The following is a 16109-nucleotide window of genomic DNA, read 5'->3' as shown; positions in this document are numbered from 1 at the left end:
CATGGGCCGTGTTATATACTATGTGGCTGTGCTATATACTATATGGGCTGTTATATGCTACATGGGCTGTACTATATACTACATGGCTGTTCTATATACTACGTGGGCCGTGTTATATACTATGTGGCTGTGCTATATACTATATGGGCTGTTATATGCTACGTGGGCTGTGCTATATACTACGTGGCTGTGTTATATACTATGTGGACTGTGTTATATACTTCATGGCTGTGTTATATGCGATCATGAATCGTGGTGTTAAAGGGGGGGCCCACTGAGACCTGGAGCCGGCCCTGGCTGCAGATATGTAAAATCTAACCCCTCGCCATGCGGACCTTACAAACATATCTTGTTCTAAAGAGCTCGATAAATTTTAGTAAACTAACTTGTCATGGCTGCAGCAATTTAGTTCCTGAAGAATCATCAATACTAAAATCACTCAATAACGGCAGAATCTAAATCTCATCTGGCTTTAACATCAGCACAGAAACAGTAAGTCAGGGGCTTCACGGGACATTTCCATGGTCCAACAGTTACAGTCATATGAAAAAGTTTGGGCACCCCTATTAATCTTAAGCTTAATGTTTTATAAAAATAGTTTTTTTTTGCAACAGCTATTTCAGTTTCATATATCTAATAACTGTTGGACACAGTAATGTTTCTGCCTTGAAATGAGGTTTATTGTACAGAAAATGTGCAATCTGCATTCAAACAAAATTTGACAGGTGCATAAGTATGGGCACCCTCAATGTTGGCGTTTAATTTTTTATTTGCTATTTTTTATTTTGTAGTAGTTCATTGCAAGAGTTTTTACTTTTATTCTAGATGAGCAGCAAGATACTTTATTTGACCTACAGACTGAAGTGTCCTGGCCATCAACAATACAAGAATTCATAATTCAAGGTAAAAACAATGGAACTGTGAACAGAGCCTAATTCCCTAAAGGGGTTGTCCAGCTAAGAAAATTGTAAAATATTAGTAAGCTGCACTTTTACTAATTTAAGCACTTTTAGAAACATATTTTAAGATTTGTTTTACATTCCTGATCCAACAGAATTCTGCATGTAGCACCAAAAGGAACATTGAGCACCTATTGTAGCTGAATTGTATCAAATGAAAAACAAACTAAGTTGAAGAGGTTGTACTGTATGTAACAACAGAACACTTTAAATAATAAAAAATCTAGACATATGTAAAACCTACCTATGGAAAATGCAATAATAATGAATTTAATAAAGCACCATAGGTCCCCTAATTGTAATCTTCAACACTTTCAATTGATAGATTTATTGAGAACCAAAATAGTCAGTTCTAGTCAACTACAGATTTTTATGAAAGAAAGGAAAAGACAATTGCCTAAAATTCTTAAGACGTAATACAGTATATCTTCTAGGCTGATATAGAGTGAATTTGCATGTCCTGACCTGAGATGTCGAATGATCATGAAGCTAAACGGTTGCACAGCAGTTTTATTTTGGTTGCAAAATTATGGACGTGCTATTGTGCCAAAATATACGGTAAAGTTTCTTCTTGTGGAGAGTGCCAAATCGCCACAGGAAGACTTATGGACCTTGCAATGCACCATTGGGAATTTAAACAGCAAAGTCCTTTAGAGGGTTGATATTCACTTTTAGGGTTGCTACTTCCAATAGACGGTGTTACAGTTACCGTCCTCTTCCTCTCTGAATAGGCAATTTGCATCTTCCAAAATACGGCACTTTTTTGGTACCATACTGTATGGCACTCAGTCTTAGGCCCTGTATGGTATATTTATTTGTGCACGGCATAACTGCACTATAGTTTTTCATAGAGGGTTGCATGGAGTGTTTGACCAACATCATGACCATAATATTGCTGTGTGCAGGAATCAATGGAACTAGTGCGTAGATGAATGCAGTAGATTTTGAGGCTTACCGTACATTGTGATAAAGCGGTCTTATTAGCTGCTTTTTAACAGTGGCAAGGCAGCAATCGTTTGCCTGTTCTATAAGAGCCATGCTACAATTGACTCAGGTCTCATGGTTCTAAGTTGACTTCATGTCCACCAATAATGCATTGGCTTTTAATATAATACATTAGTGACAATGTTGCTATCGATAAATGTATCTGAATAAGCTTGTTTGCTGATGTTATGCTAAAACTAATCATCACACTACATTTCCCATATCTTATGTAAAAATGTACAACATTGTCAAATGAATATTGCATTCTTTGAAAACAATATCCTACATGAAATCACCTCACTTAAACCAATATAAGTAGTTTGATGTTACTCCTGGAAAGCACTGATTATCTGTACAAGAGCCTCCATAACTAGGTGGACATGCAGAACATGGGACCCCAACTTTATAAGGTGCTTCTCCGATCCAGTTTCCCCTAAAACAAAATATTAAGAAAAATTACACATTACATATAAAATACAGTATATACATATTCCTATGGATGGATAGATAGATAGATAGATAGATAGATAGATAGATAGATAGATAGATAGATAGATAGATAGATAGATAATAACTTACTTGGGTGAATAGTTGCAGACTAAGTAGACAGCTCTTCTCCATATAGAGCCCCATACATTCATGTTGTGACAAGTATTGATTGCACAGCCCACCCGGTTAGTTGTTGCCCAAACCATCTGTGAAAAGACGTAAGATAATGGTTGTCATAGACGCAATGGTAAAATGGGGCAAAAATCCACATATCATCTCTTAAGAGAAGACCTCCCACCCTCGTATTGAAGATTGACTTAATTATTAATTGAAGGAAACAAGAGCTAGAACTCAGAAAACACTCCACATGATCCCTATTACGGCAGGCCCCCCTGCTGTGATTATGTAATTGAACTTGGTTATCCAATGGAGAATAGACATGGAGTCTATCCCAGAGGCTGGGAGGCAACACATTTATCACCTCTGGAGGTAACTCTTCTGGTCCTCAAAGGAATTTTATATCAGACACTCTAGCACTTTAGTCCAGTTATGTCCTGTGCATCAGTTTCAAATTAATATCAGAGCGATGGGTAACGATTTATAGGTTATGTTTCCTATATATGGAAAGCTAAAATCTTGATAGGAAATATGGCATTAATATCTCTCTCCTGGGACATCCAAAGGGGCAGATATTGTGAAATTTGGGGATCGTATAATTTTTTGGGACCTAACCACGTCCCAATGATCAGCCCCCATATGAGCTCACCATGGGGAGGTATGTGGGAGTGACTGTATCTGAATTATAATCAGTCAATTCTGGAAGACACAGTTCCCTGTAGTTCTGTACCATTTTCAAAGCAGATCTTCCCTCCATAGAAATCATTGCCTTTCCTGGGACCACAGGTTTAGTAGTTTTCATTTGATATCCCTTGTTTATTTCATGTAATTATACATACTGTATTGTTTTGTCCCCTTTTGTAACATCTTTTGTGTATTTTTATTAACATTGTCTACTTTTTGGATTAAATATCTAAAATTGAATAGCTTTGTTCCTCTGGCTCTATTAACCAGATCCCTGAAGCCATACGCTACCCCTAACGGGTGTCCAGTAGGTGTGTGTAAACGATTCGTGGTGGCAGCTAGTTTTCTTGGGTTATTGTTGAGCTTGGCAGTGACCATACCATAGTGTATATTATATATATACACACAAACACACATATATATATTTATTCCATGCCTTGGAACCAGAGATGTATATACCATACATTCACTGTGAGTTCCCCAATAACCGGCCTAGCAGCGAAAGCAGCCATGGCCTCATCCATCAATCGTCAGTCAACTGCATAATTGTCTTGATGTTTGCAGACAGTGGAGTGCTGGATTATGACACATTGGTGTCAGTGGCAGGATATTTGCAAGATACCCTGGCTGGTTCAATATCAAAACACCAAATACTGCTAAATTATTAGCATAAAAAATCATACTACCTGTGTATAATGTGTGCACATTGGACCATAGCATCTTAAAGGACATCTGGGATTGCAGTCTTGAGGATATGGAAATGCATAGTCCTTTACTTCATCATACCATGGTTTCACTAGTTGTAATATCGATTGATATCTGAAATAAAAGTTTACACAAAGATCAGTATTTAGAGGTGCATCAGGTAGCAGTGAAAATTATTGTCCATTCTACTCAGGCAAGTCCCATTCAGTATATACTGTATTTATGTACAGTAATATGACTAATTCACCCTGTAAATTGTCAGCTACTCTCACTATGCTCCCTATTCACTAAGTCTGATGAAGGGTTACTTGCCACCTAATCTGAGAGCGGCATAACATAGAGACAGAGATCCTGATTCCAAGGATGTATCACTTAAATTGTTGATTAGTTTAGTTTTGCCAAAAAATCACTGTATCATCAGCATCAGATGCTCACTAGAGGACCAGTAAACCTGCTACCACGTAGTCAAGCATATTAATGAGCTCTATATAACTACATCACTGATTGGCAGCTTTGCGCCTATGCACAGTGTACACGGAAAGCTGTCAATCAGTGTTGTGGGCGGGGTTATACAGAGCTCAGCGCTCTCCTGCATTTTACCAGTGGTGGACACTACAGTATCACACAAGCGCTGAGCTCCAAGCAGTCTCAATATTGCAGTCTGTGTACCGAAGAAGGTCTGTTGTTGACCAAAACATTAATTACCATCCTGGATTGATATTTTATAATCTCACATTACACTTATCTGGAGTGCCAAGTTATGGCTATTTATCTATGTGATAGGATCCTATTTGTTCACTCATCCACAGAAGTGTCATGGCTACCTCCTATTTTTACTGTCTGTCCAGGAATTTCCAGACAGTTGTCAACTCTGATACAGAAGAGGTCTCCTGTTCTTCTATATTTACATACTATCAGTGGGAAAGTAGTCAGCCCTCTTGAGGAAGTTCTCCTAGACACATTAAGTCTGAACCAGAGTTCTGTTGTCCATGTCATGTACTAAATGGACAAAAATGTCTCGTAAAAATATAAATTGCTTTTATACCTTCCTGTCCTCACTGAGAGGTTTTGACCAAGGAATCTCATTAAGTAGGGTGGTCCATGGTCCCAAATGCATGCGGCAGCCCAGGCTTCAGCTGACTTTGCCAAGTTCTCATCCCACACCTGTGTGAAAAAGAGATTGGTTACATATATTAAAAAAAACAAATAACTGGTCCATCAAGTTCAACCTTTCTCCAACACTCATATTTTAGTTAACTTGATACAAACTTTGTCACTGTATGCTCACATGTCAAAGGAAGAAGAGTAGTATACATATTTTTAAATGATTAATACTGTATTATTTTTTCTACTCTACACTCTTACTTTTTACTATTAATTTATACAGTTTGATCCAGAAATATTTGGAGAGTGACCGAATGTTTGTGATTTGGGCTCTGCTTACCAATATTTTGGATATAAAATAAAACAACTGAGATGCAATTGAAGGGTAGACTTTCAGGCTTAATTAAAGGGCTTGAACAAAAATATCCTGTGAAATGTTTTAGGAACTCCAACCTTTTTTCTACAATTCCTCTTCATTTCAGGGGATGAAAAGTATGTGTAGTAAGTGTCTGTACTAGCTCAAAAGGAGGATTCTACTCAATAGAGGTCTGAATACTTATGGCCATGTGATATTTCAGTTTTTCTTTTATAATAAATTTGCAAAAATTTCTACATTTCTGGGGGGGGTTTTTCAGTCAAGATGTGGTGCAGAGTGTACATTAATTAGAAAAAAAAATAACTTTTTTGAATTTACCAAATGGCTGCAATGAAACAAAGAGTGAAAATTTAAAGGGGTCTGATTACTTTCCGTACCAACTGTATGTCACAAAGACTTGATTAAGCCAAATTATATATAAAATAAAAATATAAAGTTAAAAAAAGAATACAATTTTAATAATTTAAAAATATATATATCCTCATAATATACATAAACTATGAATAATTTTGGATGTGAAATCCTGCTGACAGAATCCCTTTATTGTATCTTCATTGGACAAATATTTTATGCCACAATTAGTAGATTAGGAAATATACACCAGAGGAATCATGGTGGACTTCCTGTTCATCTTTGAAGAGGTATTCCATTTTAATACACTTTTAGGAAGTTCTAGAATAATACAGGGGGTTACCTATTCATGTTAATAATATTTTTGTTGACTATCTATGATACATTTGGCACATTAGATTTGATTTCTACACTTTTCATATTTTACAGTATTAGTTAAACTGCTGCCATTGACAAAGATTTAAAAAATCTTAAAAATAGATAAAAAAAGAAAAGACCACAAACACCCCCTGCTAAGACATGAAAGGTTTCCAAAATTCCATGAATTTGGAGACTTCAGGCTTGCACACAGTAATTTATTATCTTAATACTAGATTTACAGACTTATTCTTCAAGAATCCAAAACCAACTTTCAGTGTGCCAATTTATCTGTTCTCTATGCAGAAATGATGAGATTCCCTTTGTTGTGTAAAATTGAACTTGGATGTGTTTTCAAGACATGGTTGACATAATTGTAGTCATTGTCTGACTCTGCAGCTTCTTGTATACCTAAAATTCACTTTGTATAAAAATAATCCAAAAGTGGTTTATGTGGAACCTCAAAGCAGGATTTTCTTTACTTTAACAGAATCCCTTTACTTTACTTATTTTGTTTTTACACTCTTTGAAATGTGACATATCTTCATGGAACGTATAACTGTTGCTCGTGAACTATAATAACAGCTGACTTTTTCTAATAGAGGATAATTTTTAGAACAATGATACAAATTGTGAACATTTATGGAAGATAAGCTGTGTTGAAGATTCTCACGATGCAACTGTCATCTGCCTGGATCCACATACTTAATTCTCAAAGAAAAAGTCCAGAGATAAGTCTTAAGGAATTAACTTTTATTCCATCATGATAAAAATACGGTATCAAAAAATGCAGGAGCCCATGAATAAGCTACATTTTTGGCAGATTATGTCTTATTCATGACCAATGGTATATTGTTGGCATTTTCTGATGCTTAATGTATAAGTGACATCTTGTCCAAATCTGTGCTGAATTAAATATATTGACACAACAAAACTATTTTGCCTGTTTAGCATCCCATATCCAATTTGTGTATTTGAATTTTTATCTACTTTGCTTATCTGTATAGATATTTGAATAGGAAAAATCTAACTATTGTCTTGATACCAGGACAGAATTACTGTTTAGATCCATCCACGATGTGGGCATACAGACATCTCTTACCAGTGTTTCCTCCGCTTGCCTTGTTCAATGTACATATCTTACTGCATCTAATCGGAAGCAAAATGTGTGTATAAATAAGGATTTACTATATGCCTTTCATGTACTGTTTCTGTACATGGACAGGTTAGTTATCTAAGAGTAGACATGAGCGAACATGTTCGGAAAATGAGCACCGAATCCGAATGTGGCATATTTGTACCATATTCATGCCAATTTTAAGTTTCATGATCGTTTCCGAACATATTCACTCGTCTGTACTCCCATTGACTCCAATGGCATTCGGCTATGTTCGGTGAATATTGCAAATACGGCGATTGTAATCCGAACTGAATATTGAAATAGTCGCTCATCTCTATCTAAGAGAATATTAAGTCTCTTGTTTGCTCTTGTAAGTGTATAATTTTAACGTCATGCACTGTACATTTTTTGCAGATTTCACATAGCATGTCACCCAAGGCTCAGCAGTGCCACCAAGTAATGTTGCCATAGTTGATCGTGGAAATCACCTTCTTGGCTATCAGCTTTAGGTGAGCAGTATGGATGTCAGCATAGGCTCAGGAACAAATTAATGTTGACTAGTAAGTGTGTGTTATGAGGCGAGAAGGTGCTCAGTCTGACGTATCTAGGATGGCGTCACTCACTGCTTCTATCTTCAGCCCCTGAAGTGACAACGTCTTGTTTCACAGTTAGTAGCTGCAGTGGCGAAGAAACAAGCTGTGCCGGAGCTGCCCTCACCTCTGCAGCAGCATCTATCACATGGATACATTACATCTTCAGAGGGCAGCGATGCAAGAAACTGTAGTAAGTGACTGCAGTGAATCCCCCTGATGATATCCTGTTCCAGGAGGGGCTATAGACACTAAAGGCCCCGTCACACACAGCGACGCTGCAGCGATACAGACAACGATGCTGATCGCTGCAGCGTCGCTGTTTTGTCGCTGTGTGGTCGCTGGGGAGCTGTCACACAGACCGCTCTCCAGCGACCAACGATGCCGAGGTCCCCGGGTAACCAGGGTAAACATCGGGTTACTAAGCGCAGGGCCGCGCTTAGTAACCCGATGTTTACCCTGGTTACCAGCGTAAAAGTAAAAAAAAAAAAACACTACATACTCACATTCCGGTGTCTGTCCCCCGGCGTTCTGCTTCTCTGCACTGTGTAAGCACAGCGGCCGGAAAGCAGAGTGGTGACATCACCGCTGTGCTGTGTTTTCCGGCTGGCCGGCGCTGACAGTGCAGGAAAGCACAGCGCCGGGGGACAGACACCGGAATGTAAGTATGTACTGTTTGTTTTTTTTTACTTTTACATTGGTAACCAGGGTAAACATCGGGTTACTAAGCGCGGCCCTGCGCTTAGTAACCCGATGTTTACCCTGGTTACCAGTGAAGACATCGCTGAATCCGTGTCACACACACCAATTCAGCGATGTCAGCGGGACCTCAACGACCAAAAAAAGGTCCAGGCCATTCCGACACGACCAGCGATCTCACAGCAGGGGCCTGGTCGCTGGTACATGTCACACATAGCGAGATCGCTACTGAGGTCGCTGTTGCGTTTCTTAATTGTTTTATTTTCAAGGGTGCAAACTTGAACTTCTCCTTTTATTTCATTTTTTTAACCCCTTAAGCCCCAAAGGTGGTTTGCACGTTAATGACCGGGCCAATTTTTACAATTCTGACCACTGTCCATTTATGAGGTTATAACTCTAGAACGCTTCAACGGATCCCAGTGATTCTGACACTGTTTTCTCGTGACGTATTGTACTTCATGATAGTGGTAAAATTTATTTGATATTACCTGCGTTTATTTGTGAAAAATATGGAAATTTGGCGAAAATTTTGAAAATTTCGCAATTTTCCCACATTGAATTTTTATGCCCTTAAATCACAGAGATATGTCACACAAAATACTTAATAAGTAACATTTCCCACATGTCTACTTTACATCAGCACAATTTTGGAATAATTTTTTTTTGTTAGAGAGTTATAAGGATTAAAAGGTGACCAGCAATTTCTCATTTTTACAACACCATTTTTTTTAGGGACCACATCACATTTGAAGTCATTTTGAGGGGTCTATATGATAGAAAATAACCAAGTGTGACACCATTCTAAAAACTGCACCCCTCAAAGTGCTCAAAACCACATTCAAAAAGTTTATTAACCCTTCAGGTGTTTCACATTTAACTTTTTTTCACAAAAAATTTACTTTAGCTCCAATTTGTTTTATTTTACCAAGGGTAACAGGAGAAAATGGACCAGAAAAGTTGTTGTACAATTTGTCCTGAGTACGCCGATACCCCAAATGGGGGGTAAACCACTATTTGGGCGCATGGCAAAGCTCGGAAGGGAAGGAGCGCCATTTGACTTTTCAATGCAAAATTGACTGGAATTGAGATGGGATACCATGTTGCATTTGGAGAGCCCCTGATGTGCCTAAACATTGAAACCCCCCACAAGTGACACCATTTTGGAAAGTAGACTACCTAAGAAACTTATCTAGATGTGTGGTGAGCACTTTGACCAACCAAGTGCTTCACAGAAGTTTATAATGCAGAGCCGTAAAAATAAAAAAATCATATTTTTTCACAAAAATGATCTTTTTGCCCCCAATTTATTATTTTCCCAAGGGTAAGAGAAGAAATTGGACCCCAAAAGTTGTTGTGCAATTTGTCCTGAGTACGCTGATACCCCATATGTGGGGATAAACCACTGTTTGGGCACATGGCAGAGCTCGGAAGTGAAGGAGCTCCACTTGACTTTTCAATGCAAAATTGATTGGAATTGAGATGGGACGCCATGTTGCATTTGGAGAGCCAATGATGTGCCTAAATATTGAAACCCCCACAATTGACACCATTTTGGAAAGTAGACCCCCTAAGGAACTTATCTAGATGTGTTGTGAGAGCTTTGAACCCCCAAGTGTTTCACTACAGTTTATAACGCAGAGCCGTGAAAATAAACATTCTTTTTTTTCCCACAAAAATTATTTTTTAGCCCCCAGTTTTGTATTTTCCCAAGGGTAACAAGAGAAATTGGACCCCAAATGCTGTTGTCCAATTTGTCCTGAGTATGCTGATACCCTATATGTGGGGGGAACCACCGTTTGGGTGCATCGCAGAGCTCGGAAGAGAAGGAGCGCCATTTGGAATGCAGACTTAGATGGATTGGTCTGCAGGCGTCACGTTGCATTTGCAGAGCCCCTGATGTACCTAAACAGTAGAAATCCCCCACAAGTGACCCCACATTGTAAACTAGACCCCCCAAGCAACTTAACTAGATGTGTTGTGAGAACTTTGAACCCCCAAGTGTTTTTATTTTTATTTTCCCAAGGGTAACAAGAAAAATTGGACACCAAAAGTTGTTGTCCAATTTGTCCTGAGTATGCTGATACCCCATATGTTGGGGTAAACCCCTGTTTGGGTGCACGGGAGAGCTCAGAAGGGAAGGAGCACTGTTTTACTTTTTCAACGCAGAATTAGCTGGAATTGAGATTAGACGCCATGTGATGTGCCTAAACAGTGGAAACCCCCAATTGTAACTGAAACCCTAACCCAAACACACCCCTAACCCTAATCCCAACCACACCCCTAACCCCAACCACACCCCTAATCCCAACACACCCCTAAACCAAACCCCAATTACACCCCTAACTCCAACACACCCCTAACCCTAATCCCAACCATAGCCCTAACCACACTCCTAACCCTGACACACCCCTAACCCTAATTCCAACTGTAAATGTAATCCAAAGCCTAACCCTAACTTTAGCCCCAACCCTAACTGTAGCTCTAGCCCTAACCCTAACTTTAGCCCAAACCCTAACCCTAACTTTAGCCTCAACCCTAACTTTAGCCCCAACCCTAACTGTAGCCCTAACTCTAACTTTAGCCCCAACCCTAACCCTAAATTTAGCCTCAGCCCTAACCCTAACTTTAGCCCCAACCCTAACTGTAGCCCTAACCCCAACCCTAACCCAAACCCTAACCCCAACCCTAACCCTAGCTCTAACCCTAGCCCTAACTCTAGCCCTAACCTTAACCCTAACCCTAGTCCTAACCCTAGCCCTATCCCTAGCCCTAACCCTAATGGGAAAATGGAAATAAATACTTTTTTTAAGTTTATTATTTTTCCCTAACTAAGGGGGTCATGAATAGGGGTTTGATTTACTTTTATAGCGTGGGTTTTTTTTGGATTTTTATGATTGGCAGCTGTCTCACACTAAAAGACGCTTTTTATTGCAAAAAATAGTTTTTGTGTCTCCACATTTTGAGAGCTATAATTTTTCCATATTTTGGTCCACAGAGTCATGTGATGTCTTGTTTTTTGCGGGACGAGTTGACGTTTTTATTGGTAAAAATATTTAGAATTGAGAGTCCTCAGTGGTTGATACCTTTTAATGGCTAACTGAAAAGATGGTAACAAATTGCAAGCTTTCGAGACTACACAGGTCTCTTCATCAGGCAAAGACTAAAACAAATTCTGAAGAATCACATATTTATGCCCAACATAGTATAGAGAAAAAATAAAAAAAAATACCATCTTTTCAGTTAGCCATTAAAAGGTATCAACCACTGAGGACTCTCAATTCTAAATATTTTTCTATCTACTGGCTAACACGGTACCAAGATATATGTTTTTATTGGTAAAATTTTCGGGCATGTGACATTTTTTAATCGCTTTTTATTCTGATTTTTGCGAGCCAGAATGACAAAAAAACAGCTATTCATGAATTTCTTTTGTAGGGGGCATTTATACCATTCCATGTTTAGCAAAATTGATAAAACAGTTTTATTCTTCGGGTCAGTACGATTACAGCGATACCTCATTTATATAATTTTTTTTATGTTTTGGCACTTTTATATGATAAAAACTATTTTATAGAAAAAATAATTATTTTTGCATCGCTTTATTCTGAGGACTATAACTTTTTTATTTTTTCGCTGATGATGCTGTATGGAGGCTTGTTTTTTGTGGGACAAGATGATGTTTTCAGCGGTACCATGGTTATTTATATCCGTCTTTTTGATCACGTGTTATTTAACTTTTTGCTTGGCGGTATGATAATAAAGTGTTGTTTTTTGCCGCGCTTTTTTTTTTACGGTGTTCACTGAAGGGGTTAACTAGTGGGACAGTTTTATAGGTCGGGTCGTTATGGACGTGGCAATACTAAATATGTGTACCGTACTTTTATTGTTTTTTTATTTATATAAAGAAATGTATTTATGGACACAATATTTTTTTTTCTTTATTTAGGAATTATTTTATTTATTTTTTTTACACATCTAAATATTTTTTTTTACAAAATCACATTGTCCCAGGGTAGGACATCACTATATAGTGACAGATCGCTGATCTGACACTTTGCAGAGCACTGTGTCAGATCAGTGATCTGACGTGCACTGCTCCAGGCTTACAGGTGCCTGCTCTGAGCAGGCGCTTGTAAGTCACCTCCCTGCAGGACCCGGAAGTAGCCCCGAGGCCTTTTTGGATCCGGGGCCTGCAGGGAGGAGACGCTCTGTACCAGGTTAGCACATCGCCTTGTACCGAGGGTCTCAGGGAAGCCCGCAGGGAGCCCCCTCCTTGTGCAATGCTTCCCTATGCCCCCAGAACGCTGAGATCATGTTTGATCGTAGTGTTCCGGGCAATAATGTGCGGGGAGAGGTCCGTGACCGCTCCTGGCACATAGTGCTGGATGTCAGCTGTGTACTATCCTGTCACTGGGAATTAAGTCCCAGGTCACCTCGACGGGATAGTACATCAAATTGGATTAAGGGGTTACATTTTTTTTTCACTTTTTACTTTATTCGATAGTTCTGATAGACGACTTAAAGCAGCTACTCCTGTGCTATACATAGCAATGCTGAAGCAATTACAATCTCCTATGAATGCGGGAAAGAGCCAGTGATCACAAGTGGATCGTAAAGACAGGCACGGGGGTCTTCTGCAGACTGCAGGCTGTCAAGACAAACCATCAGCACCCTGCGATCACCTGACGGGGCGCTGAGAAGAATCCGGAATGATGCACTTCCGATCAGCACAAATTAAATTCTGCCGTCACAGAGATAACTTGTTAACAGTCGCAGGTGGAGCTACAATCCACCCATGGCTATTAAAGGCACATGACAGCTGATTAAATCAGCGCCGAAGCCCACATCAAAGTCGGGGACACGATATATGATGTAATATATACGTCATATGTTGTGAAGTCGTTAACTACTTACGTGATGCTCAAGTAATATAAACTTTAGATTTTAGTCTGCAGGTACACCTATGATTGTTGTCTTTATAGACAGGAGCCATAATGTGATATATTACACCATTTATAATCTATTGTTTTAAATTAATCCTGAAAAATAAAGTACAAAAAAATTAAACTATCTTTACTGCTGATATGTTCTGCAACAGTACATTCCCAAAAGTATAATGGAAGGTGCTCATCATTAGACAATAGACTTGAATATATGTAGTTGTTAACAAATGATTTATTAAGATTAGCTAGCTTTCCTGTTAGTCTGCTCCAGTTTATTAGATTGTGTTCTATAATGGGCCAAGCTGGAATTGCCATTAGATATGAGTGAATTGAATTTCTATTGTATTTTATATGCAAATTGCCTCTTCAGAGAGAAAATGGGTTTGAACTCTATAGCGTCACCTGTTGGAAGCAGCAATCCTATAAGATACTATCGACCCTTTAATAAGCCTTCAAATGTAACTTAGTACATATCTATTGAATTTTATGAAATTGTAAAGTCCTGATAAATTCAAATAACTTGGGATTCGATTCTCTAAATTTGCCAAAAAAATACCTAGTGCAATTTTACACATTGCAGAAGATTGCATTATTCACAAAAGGCACACATGACGTCAGGCGTGATAGCGCAGGCATCACCATAATGCAGTTCAGCCATTACAACAAATGGTATAGCGTAGCTAATCATGATTGACTATCTGTTATGACCCCAATGGCGAGGGTCTCAGAGGAACGTGGAAGTCTGCAGAATACAAAAATCCAGCTCATAGGGCAGTGGTAACTGGGTTGACCATATATCTACTCCTAACGCCAACACTAGAAGTAGCCGGGGATCATTCCTACGTTGATTCTAGATGACACGCGCCAGCCGGAGAATCTAGCTACCCCTAGTAGAGGAAAACAAAGACCTTTCTTGCCTCCAGAGAAGGGGACCCCAAAGCTGGATAGAAGCCCCCCACAAATAATGACGGTGAGGTAAGAGGAAATGACAAACACAGAAATGAACCAGGTTTAGCACAGAGAGGCCCGCTTACTAATAGCAGAATAAAGAAAGGTAACTTATATGGTCAACAAAAACCCTATCAAAATCCACACTGGAAATTCAAGAACCCCCGAACCGTCTAACGGTCCGGGGGGAGAACACCAGCCCCCCTAGAGCTTTCAGCAAAGGTCAGGATATAGATTTGGAACAAGCTGGACAAAAATACAAAACCAAAACAAATAGCAAAAAGCAAAAGGCAGACTTAGCTGATATAACTGGAACCAGGATCAGTAGACAAGAGCACAGCAGACTAGCTCTGATAACTACGTTGCCAGGCATAGAACTGAAGGTCCAGGGAGCTTATATAGCAACACCCCTAACTAACGACCCAGGTGCGGATAAAAGGAATGACAGAAAAACCAGAGTCAAAAAACTAGTAACCACTAGAGGGAGCAAAAAGCAAATTCACAACAGTACCCCCCCCTTAGTGAGGGGTCACCGAACCCTCACCACGACCACCAGGGTGATCAGGATGAGCGGCATGAAAGGCACGAACTAAATCGGCCGCATGAACATCAGAGGCGACCACCCAGGAATTATCCTCCTGACCATAGCCCTTCCACTTGACCAGGTACTGAAGCCTCCGCCTGGAGAGGCGAGAATCCAAGATCTTCTCCACCACGTACTCCAACTCGCCCTCAACCAACACCGGAGCAGGAGGCTCAGCAGAAGGAACTACAGGCACAATGTACCGCCGCAACAAGGACCTATGAAATACATTATGAATAGCAAACGACACAGGAAGATCCAGACGAAAAGATACAGGATTAAGGATTTCCAATATCTTGTAAGGCCCAATAAAACGAGGTTTAAATTTGGGAGAGGAGACCTTCATAGGAACAAAGCGGGAAGAAAGCCATACCAAATCCCCAACGCGTAGTCGGGGACCCACACCGCGGCGGCGGTTGGCAAAGCGCTGAGCCTTCTCCTGTGACAACTTCAAGTTGTCCACCACATGATTCCAGATCTGCTGCAACCTATCCACCACAGAATCCACCCCAGGACAGTCAGAAGGCTCCACATGACCCGAAGAAAAACGAGGATGGAAACCAGAGTTGCAGAAAAAAGGCGAAACCAAGGTGGCGGAACTAGCCCGATTATTAAGGGCAAACTCAGCCAACGGCAAGAATGTCACCCAATCGTCCTGATCAGCAGAGACAAAACACCTCAAATAAGCCTCCAAAGTCTGATTAGTTCGCTCCGTCTGTCCATTAGTCTGAGGATGGAAAGCAGACGAAAACGACAAATCAATGCCCATCCTACTACAAAAGGATCGCCAGAACCTGGAAACGAACTGGGATCCTCTGTCTGACACAATATTCTCAGGGATGCCGTGCAAACGAACCACGTTCTGAAAAAACACAGGAACCAGATCGGAAGAGGAAGGCAGCTTAGGCAAAGGAACCAAATGGACCATCTTGGAAAAGCGATCACATATCACCCAGATAACGGACATGCCCTGAGATAGCGGAAGATCAGAAATGAAATCCATGGAGATATGTGTCCAAGGTCTCTTCGGGACAGGCAAGGGCAAGAGCAAACCGCTGGCACGAGAACAGCAAGGCTTAGCTCGAGCACAAGTCCCACAG

At 39.9% G+C, this 16109-nt stretch overlaps 1 protein-coding gene across 2 annotated transcripts in view; it reads right to left on the bottom strand.

Moving 5' to 3' along the window:
• Positions 1 to 805: 805 nt before the first annotated feature.
• PI15 (peptidase inhibitor 15) overlaps positions 806 to 16109 on the bottom strand; it is a 48778-nt gene continuing 33474 nt past the window's right edge. For both annotated transcript variants that reach the window (XM_077267868.1, XM_077267867.1), the window contains 4 exons: positions 4984 to 5102; positions 3920 to 4052; positions 2523 to 2638; positions 806 to 2376 (listed from right to left, as the gene is read on the bottom strand). In XM_077267868.1, coding sequence (XP_077123983.1) covers positions 2241 to 2376; positions 2523 to 2638; positions 3920 to 4052; positions 4984 to 5102 — 504 coding nt within the window. In that variant the 3' untranslated portion in view covers positions 806 to 2240. The remainder of the gene's footprint in view (positions 2377 to 2522; positions 2639 to 3919; positions 4053 to 4983; positions 5103 to 16109) is intronic.

This window comes from Ranitomeya variabilis, chromosome 6 (genome assembly GCF_051348905.1).
Source record: "Ranitomeya variabilis isolate aRanVar5 chromosome 6, aRanVar5.hap1, whole genome shotgun sequence".
Lineage (NCBI taxonomy): Eukaryota > Metazoa > Chordata > Amphibia > Anura > Dendrobatidae > Ranitomeya > Ranitomeya variabilis.
Note: the sequence above shows the minus strand (reverse complement) of the source record. Positions and strands in the feature narration are given on the sequence as shown.